At 42.3% G+C, this 12,859-nt stretch overlaps 1 protein-coding gene across 1 annotated transcript; it reads left to right on the top strand.

The window, feature by feature from the left end:
* The first annotated feature begins 448 nt into the window (after window positions 1–448).
* Window positions 449–11,524, top strand: LOC108936524 (protein ADM2-like). The gene is made up of 3 exons (XM_018755935.2): window positions 449–783; window positions 1,048–1,315; window positions 11,104–11,524. Exons 2-3 carry the CDS (start codon window positions 1,218–1,220, stop codon window positions 11,516–11,518), a joined length of 513 nt encoding a protein of 170 aa, XP_018611451.1. The 5' UTR covers window positions 449–783; window positions 1,048–1,217; the 3' UTR covers window positions 11,519–11,524.
* The last annotated feature ends 1,335 nt before the right edge of the window (window positions 11,525–12,859 follow it).

Raw genomic sequence — 12,859 nt, 5'->3', positions numbered from 1 at the left:
GTGTGTATTGTATTCTTGTCCTTTTTGCACAATCAATGTCATGGATAAAAACCATAGAAGTATGACTGTACATGTGAAACACGTAATGATTACATAAAATTCTTTTGTCCGATATTGACCAATATTGTAATGCATCTGTATATCTCATGCTTATGTGTACCACGTACGGTATATACTAATGATACACAACTTAATAGAAAAGAAGTATCTATATCAGTCCTATCAATGTACACACACACAAACACACACATACACATACAGAGAGATTCATATACGTTCAAACTGGACTTCATCTTTCATATACATTTAAACCTTACTAAATTTACAGATGTAATATATGCTACATGACTTAGTAATAAGTTATGAAGATCTGATTATGAACTTTAGTTTTTAATTTGTTATAAGTTACGGTCATGAATATTCACTTGTCCTCCTTCATGTTGCCTCGTCCTCTAACCGCTTTTTTTACCATCCTATTTATTGAAGCGCTGTGATTCCCCTAGTGATTTTTTTTTTTTTTTTTTTTTTTTTTTTGCTGATTCCCTCAGTGATAAAACAAATCAGAACTCGAGCAACGGAGCGGAGGGCTCCGCCCTCGCGCGAAACACTTTAAAAAGTGCGCTGTGAGCGCAGACCTGCAGCTCAGAGCCGGTCATCCTGTCCAAGACAGAAAAAGAGCGAGAAAAAGAGAGAGAGCGAGAGAGAGAGAGAGAAGACGAGAAGGACAAGAAGTCCCGCGCGCGCGTCCCACTGCAGCGCGCGCTCTTACCCCAAGGAAAGAAGGTACCGCTCGTCTTCAGCTCCCTTCTTTTTCATGATCTTACCCATTGTTGCGTTAGAGAGAGCAGAAATACGCATAGTTTGCGCTCTTGCAATTTCTGCCTTTTATGCCACGTAAAAAAATCTTTAAAACGAGCAAAAGCGAAGTGTTCATAAAATAGGTTTACAGATATGATATTGGAGTTAGAAGAACAATTCATATTTTAAGTGCGCATAATAAGTGGCTTAATAATGTTTGTTTTCTTTTTTTCTTTTTTCTTTTTAAAGTCTACTAGGTTTCTCCAAACGCAAACGCGCATTTTGGTGCCCGGACGCTCAGTTCAGCGGGAACCTTGCTGGCAGTTTTCTCACGAAAACTTGCGCGTCTTCCAGGTGGTTTTGCGAGAGCCCTCCTTCCCGGGGGGGGGGCGGGGAGTGTGCGGACGGGCCGTCCCGCGATGAGAGCGCTTCTTCCGCTCGTGCTCTGTTGCGTCAGCCTGTGGTCCCCGCAGCAGCAGCGACTGCTGGCCGCGCCGCTCGGGCACGAGGAGAGCAGGTAGGACACGTTACACACACCTATACGCACCGCGTGTGTCGCACTCGAAAGGGGCTTGGAAGGGCGTGCAAAAGTGCGCTTTTGAATCACTGAAAAAAATCTTTACGAAGGTTTTATGGACTTGATACAACTTTTTTAGTGCATTTTCATATAATAATAATAATAATAATAATAATAATAATAATATCTTCCTACAGCTACGTATAATGATTTACTCCTCTATATACAGCACGGCATTTTTACTGTACTCATTTGGGGGGTAAGTACCTGATCAGCGGTACAACAGCAGGAGGTGGGGTTCAAACCTAGATCGTTAGAGTGAAAGGGACTGGCTAGGGACTAACTGTTTCAGAGAGGGGCAACCCTAACCACCGCGCCCCCCAGATGTTGACTTTTGTTGCATGATCCATCCCAGAAAACGTGGGCCAGGTAGATCACTCTGAGAACATTCATTAAAACAGTACGAAAAACGATTTATCTGCAGAATAATGGGACACAATTAAACTTTCCGGACTGTGCATTTTCTTTTCAAGAATACGCGAATAAACATATCTTAATGTGCTTTTGAACGCTTTACTGTCTATGTAAAATTGACCTTTTTTTATTTTTTTTTCTCAAAATTGACCTCTTTCTCTCTTTTTCGAGCCGTTTAGCGGTTGATCTTTGCTCTCTAAGCGTTAAACGGCTGGTTGCTCTGAATTTTACTATTTATTATGCCTACTTTAAATGCAGTTTTTCATAAATATTTGAAACTGCTGGGGTTCTTGCGTTCTTATTAAACGTGAGCGATTGGATTTTTGTGTTTAATTCTCAAGGACGATCCTCAGACATATTTTTGGAGGGAAAATCAAATATACATGCAAATTCTTTCAAAGTCGGGCCCTCCGATGAGTAACGGTGGAAGTATCTGCAGGGAGGTTATGTGCCAGTATTACTACTGTAGTTATTGCATCATCTTGAAATTGTGAAGGCAGGTTTATAACAACCAAACTTTCACACTCAAAAATGAATAGCTGGCAGTTTGACCAATGACTCGTGCATTTTAGAGCGGCTAACAAACTGAAGGAAAGATTTGAAGAGTCTTCTGAGATGACTCTTGTAAGCAGTTTAATTAATAGGATTTATTTAATTAATTAATGTATTTTTTCACATCTCAAAAGTGTTTTAATTTTATTTTTAACCATTTGTGTATTTGTTCTAAGGAATATTACTGAATCTAAGACCCAAACTAAAATGTTTATTTACTTGATCATTACTGTATTGAAAATCTAAGGATTTCTATGGTACAGAAATTCAACCTCTGTAAAAATATGTTTTAAAAGTACTTTTCTTACTGCTTATTTATATTTTTTTCTTATTACTGCATCACCCCTTAAGACCATTTGAGACCCATCAGGCTCTATGATATTGTGTTCAGCAGGGCTAAAGTCATTAAAAAAAAAAAATCTCTGCAAAGCAGGAAATGTGAGGATGAGAAGAGCTATTACACCATGGTAGATATACTGAGCAACGGAATTTTAATGCCCTCTTCTGGCTGGCAGCTATTCTTGTCTTGGACTTGATGCATATGAGATGGAAAAAAACAGAAATATCACATGCAACTCATGTATACACGCAAAGACACGTTCAGTGTTAGAATGCAGGAGTTTGTTAAAATGAAAAATGGGGATAAAAAGGTGCATGTGCTGGCATCGTCTCTGAAATAGTGACATTCTTCATCGCAAAGCACTAACTGGGAACGTTGTAGGTCATAAGGAAATGCATTAGTCAAATTAAACTAAATACAGGAAAACCTTGTTATACAAAGTTTCCCAACAGCTTTTTTAAAGAGATGTGAAGGTGATTTAATGAGGATTTTGTCCACTGGGATTTTAAATAAATTAGGATTTAAGGCCTTAGCAAAGAGCGTGGAATGTCCAGGCCGCAAGTGCTGCGATAGGAGCTTTATGTAATGAGGATTTTTTTTAAACAGTTTCTCTCCTTTGTAAATTCAACTGATGTTATAGATCCAGGTACACTCTGCGTTTTGCCAGTGGCTTAATTTCCCTCTGAAGGACAGCTGTTGCCCGAGAAGGTTTTGTAAATAAGCTTCGAAGGCTGTCGTTCCCGTTGCCAACGTGCAGATGGGGAGGGTGGGTTTTGCGAGGAACAAGGTTAGGGTGAGGACTTGTTCTGGAGACACTTGTGTTTAAAGGGTGTCAAAACAGCAGGCTTTCCATGTGAGCGAGGTACAGGGCCCTCAAGGTTAAGATGGATTTTTTTTCCCCTCCAGAGTGGTGGGAGAGTCACCGTCCAATAACCTCTCCTCCAGTTTTTTTCACATTCAGTCTATTGGAAGTCAGGGCTCTGGGCAGAAAAACAGTGCAACAAATGGGCCCCATACTGAGAGGTAACCTGGGAAGAATGTTCAAGGGTTTTACTCTTTTTTTTTTTTTCCAAACGGAGAAAGTTGTTCCTGTGTTCACCAGTGTTGGCTTGGGCTAAGAGCCCACCCTTCTACGGTCCATCGGACTACTTTGGCTCATACCTCAGTACTGTACTCAGTGCAGATTCTATAGTCCGTGAGCCGAGCAGAGACTTGGACTCCTACAGCCCAGTCCAGCGAGCCACTGGGTTAGATCATATGAATACCCCGCAAATCCAAAATTGTAGGATCTAACAAAATGTTCAAATAAACTTTCTGAAAATCTCATTGGGTTGAAACTGATGCCTCGGTTAGAACAAATGCAGATTTGGGGTTCTACCCTAGACTCTGATACCCCCTCTCAAACTTTTCTAAATAGTGACAGCAGCATCTCCTAAGTGCGCATCTGATTGCACCATCCATTACTGAAAGGAAGTGCCTTTCAGTGACACTAGATATGGTATCAAGAGCACATGGAGGCTGTAATAGGGTGTAGATCATTCCCGGATCACACTGTGCAGCTTCTGTGTGGCGGTAGCTATGCACTATGTATGGCGCGCATGGACGCTGTCTGCTTGGGGTTCAAATGAATCTCCAAGGAAGGCTTAGCGCAATGGTACCCAAACTTTAACTCTGGTGCACAGTGTTAAACACCAATCATTCTGATATGCTGGATTTATTCATGCAGTTTTACTGATTTAATTACCAACAAATCAGTTCCAAATAAATTAAATGGAAAACAAATTTACATGACAATGGGAGTCAAAGATTTTCTCAGTTGCTACTATGATACTGCTTTATTTTGCTCTTCCAACTTTGCTAAAATTACATCGCCACCTGTGATATTGAATTTGACGATGCTTAATTACAGGCTCCTCTCTGGTCTGCTTAACACATCAGTATTGGAAGTGGACATACCTGAACATTATTAAATTAATATAATAATGTATTATTATATTACCTGTATAAAGATGCTATATTATCCACAACTCTTGTATTTTAGTTACTCTAAATCAAATTCAATAAATAATTCTGTAAATTTTCATACTGTGCAAATAAAGTAATACCCTTTTAATGCTATAATTTTTTTGGGACCATGCTGCAACCGGGGGTTTGGGAACAGCTGGCTTATTGGAATGGGCGCCTAGCTCCATCGCTGTATGAAAGGAGACACCCTTTCGATGGAGAGGTTGCACGTGGCTGGACACTAACTCGAAAATGTTTAATTACCAAATTCAGGAACACAGCAGTGAGGCAGTAAATCTTGTCTTCACAGTTTTTGGTAGCTTACTTTGTCAGGTTTGGTATTGAATATGTGCTCAGAATAATTTAGTCAATGTCATTTCCAGTGCATTGTTCACTACATTATATGTATAATTCTAATTAGTGAGCATGGCAGTCTAAATGTTAACAAACATTAATTATAAATACAGATGAGTCATTGGTTGTGCATTTTTAGAAAATTTGATTAAGGTGCCCTATAAATATCACTTACCATACGACTGTGACTGTAGTGAAAGTAGCTGAAAACTATGCAAGTCAAACTCTGTGGTCTTTAGCCTTTCATTTCCTGACTTTGCTACAGTTGTCTCATACACACACACACACATACACACTTCAACCGCTTGTCCTGAGCGGGCTTGCAGTGAACCAGAACCTAACCCAGGAACGCAAAGCGCAAGGAGGGGGGGACACACCCAGGACAGGATGCTAGTCAGCCACAAAGCACTCCAAGCAGTACTCGAACCCCAGACTCGCCACACAGTGGGCCCTGGCCAAACCAGCTGCTTCACCGCACTCCCCGGCAATTCTTTGTAAAGTGTTTTATGATGACTTTGTTATACGAAAGGTTTATTCATTTAATTAAAAAAAGTCACCGATTTTGCCGAGTATCATACAGACACGAAAAAGAGGTTTTAGACAGAAATTCAGTGGAAGAAATAAACACTTCTTTACAATAGAAATGATTCTATCTTGAGATATATCCTAAATCCGAAAATGCATGATACAGATATGATGGATCGTAAATTTTTTCTGAAGGTAATTCCGGGAAAAAGGTAACAGCTTCCCTATTCTCATCAGTACTCAAAACTTGCATGAAAGAACCTGAGAGTGTCCTAGTGTGACGTGTCTTTGAGATAAGTCAGAATGGAACAGATCCTTACGCACAATCAATCCCAAATAATATCGGAACATCCTCACAACAATATGACACCAAACTATGTGTTCATTTGTAGGAAGTTTGCAGTTTCATTTTCTCAGAAGTCGAACATACAGTTTGTTCATATTATTTCTGGGTTACCTTTTTCTGAGATGATAGAGTAAACTATTTGAGCTGTGGGAGGTACGGACCTTAGTAGCAGGCGTGAACACGGCTAACGGTAGGAGAAACAAATCGACCCATTTCTGTGCACAACACATACTGATGATCCCTATTGACAGTAACAGTAAAAATGAATTTTGTTCCTATAACATTTGTAAAAAGTATAGAATCCACATCAGTTTAGAATAAGATGACAATTAATTTAATATCCTATTCATTGGTGTTTCTGCCACCTGCATGAGTCTTGTTTCCCCTCAACCTGTATCCACACTCCCGTTTTGTGTACGTGGGGTATTATGGTCAGCCAAAGGAAAATGAGAACTGAAGGAAAATTCCACTGTGGATTAGTAGAATAAGTAATAAATTCCACCCTTGACTAAATTTAATAACACAATACAGAAACTAGATCCTGGCTTCTGGTGAAGGGTATTATTCTGGTAGGTTAGATGACAGAATGGGTAATATCATTGTTTAGATTATCATAAAAACATAATTCTGATGGCAGAAATGTATAGCTGTTACGGTTCAGGAATTTATTAGGCTAGGAATTATGGTAGACTGATGAGCAGCGCAGTGTGGAGACTGTCCAAATTCCAAAAGATGTAGCTGCTAAAGAATTTCAGCGATATGACTAAGGGGCCTAAACCTTTGAGGGCTGTTTTAAGGTTTTGTAGAAACTTTTTATCGTGATTAAAACCATCCCGTAACCATTTACCTCCTTCAGCAGCTTGGAGGTTATGGTAAGCCACCACCCGAGATAAAACCAAGATCACTTTGTTTGGTTCCTTGCTTTTGTCATTCGCTGCAGAGAAACAGCTGTTTTACTTCTGTGAAAATCTGCTTGTAATCCATCATTCTGTAAACACTGCAGTGTTTATGACCAACTTCAATCGCAGGATCTTCTTTCTTCTCTGTTTTATACCAGCGGTAACTTCTGTTGGCACAATAGTTTCCTTACAGACGCTCCCCTAGTTGCTTGTTGGGTTACATATGACTATGACCAAAGTTAGTGACTAACATTCAAAGAAGAATTAGTGGTTCTCAGTCGTGTGAGAAGATTGGAGAGGCTGTCTATATGCATGCATTGGACAGGTGAAGTTCTTTGGGTGGGTCAAGTCCCACCCAGGAGACCTGCTTACATTTAGAAAAGAGCTTACCCTCTCTGCGAATTTCCAGTGGTCAAGATAAGTGACTTGCTGCCAACGACTTTGCGTATACATTCACTCAGCTGGACGAGTTACAAAGGTAAAAGGTCGCAGTGTTTTGCAAACCTGGTGGGAAAACGTTAAGCGCATCAAACCAACACAGTGAGTCATGTTTCATCCTTTGCCAATTGACTGTACTTCAGTTAATATCTACAGGAGGATTATTTTCTCAAAGCTGAACAAGCTCAAGTTGTCAGACAAAACCACTTAGGTGGAATTAAAGTCCAGTTTGTGAAGTTCTGTGCTGGATTGAGGAGGATCCCGATTGCTGACCCTGGTATGCTTCCACTTGTTTAAAAAACAAAAAAAAAAAACAAGGCGACGAGGAGGAGTTTCACACTGCTGTGATCATTTGCTGTGTTGCATGAGTGTGGAAGTGCGATGGCGCTGGAAAGATCGGTCAAGCGGCATTTCAACATGGCGGTCAAACTTTTGCCGTGTTGAAATTTTTAACTTGAAATGACACATGGCTCTGAGATGAAAGTCTGATTAACAGTCAAAAGGTGTTCAACTTTTTTGCTTGGGATAAGGGGCATAGGGGTCAGTTTTTCAAAAGCGTGCCTTCCCTTTTCAGGTTACTGAGTCGCTAATTCTCACGCAGTAACGGGGTTCCCGTGGCCCGTCGCCAGCCCAGACGAGCAATGAGTGGCCATTACTGATGTGTGACCAGCGCCGTGGTCAAACCAAAGACGATTAATTCACGTATAAAGTTCCTTCGCAGCAACAGACAGGGGTTCCTGAAGAGTCTTGCGATAATCTGAGACTGCCTTTCGGGGCTGAGATGGTGAGCTTAAGTGAAAGAGCAGAAGGTCACAAATGAAGATGGAGATGGGCCATTTATGTCAAAGCTTGCAAGCTCACCACCTAATGTTCTTTTGTATCTGCGATGCTGTAGACAAAGCACTGTAAAAATTGCTTTTCTGTTTGGCGGCTGCTGCTGGATTCGACTGGTTTTGTCAAGCCTCCTCCCCTCCCCATCCCTACCTGGCTTTCACATGTGATAAAATGAATTTTCTTGGCCCAAATTCACGAAGCTGAAAATGCCATAATCACCTGATAACACAGATTAGCACAGATTAGATTTCACCCAGTGTTTGTTGGGGGTAACCTTAGCTAACTGGTTTGTGTGGGATCAGTTACTCTTGGCTGAGTCATAATAACAAGGCAATCCAAGGGTGCCTATCCAGTTACCATTTGGCAGTAGCCAGCCCATGCACAGTCCTTCTGGGCAACCGGGAAAGGCGGGGCACAGCTCAGTGACGGTGCTCCAAGTGCATAGATGGTTGGCGTGCTGAAGTATCTCTGAAAACGGCTATGTACAAAAGCTCGGGAATGGGTTGGCTATTTATATCACTTTCACGCGACGGTTGGGCAGACGAACTCCACCCTTGGCTCAGAGTCCGTTTAACCACACAGTCTGGGCATGCAAACCGCCAACCCCCCAGTTCCCGCCGTTTACAAAAGGTGTGACCAGGGTATGGGTCCAAGGTAGTGTGGCACTGCTGCCAAAGCCCCGGCTTACATTCTGCTACTGGTATGTTTGGACGGCCTCATAAAGTTTAGATTTCTCCTTGTTTAACCCAAAATTGCATGTATGGGGTTTTTTTTGGGGACAACATTATGGATTAATTCGGTACAGAAGATCTTTATTGGTGTTTATTGATGGCTGAAGGGAGGAGCATACCAATGTCTGGTTCATTGCAAAGTAATTTTTTTAGATATATAAATGGTAATTACCTAGACAAAACAATAGTCTTCCCGTGTTATTTTATCGTTTGGTTTCTGCGGTTCGGATGGGATTGTAAGAGAAGCTTACATTTGTAACATATTTATGGATCTAAACATACAGGATGTGAAGTCCACCCAGTTTTGTCAAAATATAGTCATAATTAGTCTGATTTTTTTTTTTTTTAATGTTTTGGCCCTTTCAAAAATGCAAGACTGTCATGAAAAAGGAACTGGTGCGTGAATGGCTCAGTGTCTGGATGGCACACTTTCAAAGGGGCTCTGGGGCACACGATGGAGGGCTCGGTTTATATAAGCAGAGCAGTGGGGCCGTCTAGTCACGACGCCCCGCAGACAGAGTCTAATTAGTGGCTGCGATCAACACAATACAGGAGGGGAGAACACAAAGGTTCTGTGGCTGGGGAAAGTTGAGGGCAAATGACAGAAACCATCAGAGCTACAACTTAATGGAGGCGGTAGTGGGATCGCAAGTGAAGCGGGGTCCCCAAAAGCCTGAAAGCACTACCATTGGAGGGAGGGCCTGTGGCCGTTGGGCTGTCTCCCCCATGTCCTGTGCCCTGTCATTTCTCACGGTGAACCTCTGTGCTTTCTCTCCCGGGAAATCTTGGACGAAACGACAGCCAGCGGAAGTCCTGCTCGCTGTCATGTAATTACTTTAAGTACCATTTTTGCGTCTCTAAAAGAAGCTGCAGCCTGCTTTTAAAATTTTGCTGAGAAATCTTTTTTTTTTCCCACTACTTACAAGCCCTATAAACCTAGCCTTCCATCATGTGCCCCAGAGCCCCTTTGGACGTGTTCCACCCAGACACTTTTCTCCAAAGCAGTTTACCAATTAACGCAGCTGGGTAATTTTTATTGTATTAATTTAGGGTAAGCACTTGATCAGGGGAACCATAGCAAAATGTGGGAGTGAATCATGGGTCTTTCAAGTGCAAGGCAGTAGCTCTAATCATCACACCACCTGTTGTCCCTCATTCTTCTTCTATTCCACTAAACCATTCTTGAAATTGAAGAGAACCAGCTATGTAGCTCCTATAGCAACATTAAAATACAAAACCATTTTGAAGTCCAGTGGCTTATGGAAAAATGTTTGTTTTATAATTTAAAGCCTTATCTGTCCCATGTGGCCACTGAAGGTGTCACGTAGGGAGTGCTTTTTCAGTTAGCCTCAGTTCTTTGCGCAGATCCTCACCCTTAGCTTAAAGGAAGAAATTTGATGGGTAATTCTGCTTGCTGCTCAGGTTTCACTCACATATGGACAGGTTTTTTTAGATCTGCTTGTCACACCGTTTTAGTTTACATCTTGCTTTCGGTTGACATGGCAACACTGAAGCCTGGGTAAAGCCTCTGCTGCTTGCACATGTCTGATTTTTGGTATGGTGCCTGCTAAGTTTGAAGATCACACCCAGACTGTGGGTAAAGCAATACTGCTAAGCTTTGCCAGTACCAGGGTAAACTCAGAGTGATGCAGCGCTCAGTCAGAATGGCCTTAGTCATATGGGAACCGCTGTTAATGCACTAGATGGGGCTTTCTGGGATGCAGCTCTCATTACGAGTCATGAATTAACCTCCTGTGCAAACTGATCCTGACGCTTCAGGAGAACTTATGGTCCAATTTAAGAGTCCCATGTAATGTCAAACAAAGAACAGCTGCTGTGTTCACCTGGCAACGCCAAAGCCCTGATAAATCCTTTCCCTGTGTTTGAGTGCATCTGCTGCATGACCTGTTCTGATGGGCTGGATATGTTTTCCTTAGCTTTGGCGACATCGGGACGTCCTCTCAAGAGTACAAATCGCACAATCTGTTCTTTGTTTGATTTGAGGAGAATTACCATAGGGGGTCACCGAGCACTTTACCAATTATGGTATGATAAATTACCACAGATCACATGTGGTGTAATCTCCTGCGCATTTACATCTGTTCTGTGTGCCCATTACGTTTGTTATGATTACGCATCAGGTTTTTGTGCTACACAGCCGTTGGTGCTCAAACACATGTCCCTTCAGAACTGTATGTGCATCTTCTGCAGAAACAGTTGTGAGATTATTTGATATCTATTCAAATAACCATGTCTCTCATGGTCCTCTGGGTGTCTGTGCTTTTTTCTAGGATGGGTTTTGTGAAAAGTCCCAGTGAGCTGGAAGAAGGTGAGAATATTACACCTGAATCTACTTCTAGCCCCATGGATGCTCTTCCAGGTCCATCGCTCAAAAACGCTAATACCTTGAAGTGGAAACTCCGCCTCCTTGTAAGAACACCAAAGAGAAAGCTTGACGTGGATTCCGGCAATAGCGCCTCCCCTGCGCAGACGGATGGTGAAATGGAACACAAACGAAAGGCCTCAAGGGGGCGTCGTCATGCCGGACTACGAAGTCACCACCATCCCCAGCTGATGCGAGTGGGCTGCGCCTTCGGTACCTGTCAAGTGCAGAATCTCAGTCACCGCCTGTATCAGCTGATTGGCCAGAGTGGCCGGGAAGACACTTCCCCTATAAAGCCAGACAGTCCACACAGTTACGGGTGAGAAGCCAAAATGCCCTAGAGCAGATAAAAACAGCAAGCACGCCATTCTACATGTCTATCCTTTTCTTTTTCCAGTAGCTCTCGCTGTACGTAGTGACTGAACTTTTTTCCCTTATGTTTCTCCAAACAAGACATCAGCAGTGATGGATTTATGACTTGGAAAGTCATGATATATTTCTTAACCTAGTGACTGCGCTGGTTGACACCAATCCTCTTGTTGAAGAACCCATTAGTTCATTTTTTTGCCAGCCTAACCGAAGCACACTAAGTTTCTCATATAGCCCCGGGCAGAATTTTTATTTTCTTTGCCACTCCAAAGCCAGTCTTTGGCTGTCTCGTGGATTTGCTTCTCACCACCCCGGTGTTTGACAGGATGTGTCTGTTTAAAATCTGTTTCCTCAGGAGAGTCAGTAAGCCACCTTCCAGGCTTTTGGCCTAGACACTGCTGATCAAACATGTAAGCCTTTAATGTGGATTTAACCAAGATTAGACATCCTTCAAGTCGTAAGTTAGTGCATTCCAGAGGATTCAACAAGACCAGCCATTCACCCCAGCTCTATCTGTCAAGCAGATCTAAAGTCTAGAGTTAAGACATGAGGTCAGGTCTTTGGTCTGAACATCAACACTGACACTTGGTCACGTGACTCACTTGAGAAAGTCTGTGGCCTACCTGGCGGCAGTTGGGATAGTGGGTGTCAAGTAACCATCCAAGAGCGGTACCGTAGCTTAAAGACGTTGCCTTACAGACAAGGCAATCATCCTCTACGAACGAGTTCATGAGTACAATGCTCATGCAGTGTTTTGAGGCCAAGGGAGTCCTCTCAACCCTGGCTTTCTTCAGGCATTCACCGTGGTATGAAGAACTTTGATCAGAATCAGTTTTAGAATTTTCCTTTCACATTTTAAAATCATGACTGGCTGGATCGCACAGGACACACGAAACCTGTGCTAGTGCTTCATGACTCGGCGTTCAGGCTGAACTTCCTCTCGTAGCACATTAGCGTGCTGAGTCATGTCTTTGGACATCCATCTCACAACTCTTGGCTGACGCCCAAGGCAATTTATTACCCTAATCTCAACTCCAGTAGGTCTTATCACCACCGAGTGCATGTTTTTGAGCAGTTCCTCCCTGACTTGTGCTGGAATTTGTAAATAAAGGGTTTGCGCGAGCCTTCGCTCTGGAGGGAGCGCAATTCATATATCGAAGATTAGCGGTGGCCAACAAAAGAGAGGAAGCAATTCATTATAAATGGTGTATGTTCAGCAGCTGCAGGATTCAAAGGCTTACTTTATTAGTTATTCAAAATGTTGTGGTCAAAAGCCAAAAGAGTTGCGAGAAAAT

The sequence above is a fragment of the Scleropages formosus genome, chromosome 24 (assembly GCF_900964775.1).
Source record: "Scleropages formosus chromosome 24, fSclFor1.1, whole genome shotgun sequence".
NCBI lineage: Eukaryota > Metazoa > Chordata > Actinopteri > Osteoglossiformes > Osteoglossidae > Scleropages > Scleropages formosus.
Note: the sequence above shows the minus strand (reverse complement) of the source record. Positions and strands in the feature narration are given on the sequence as shown.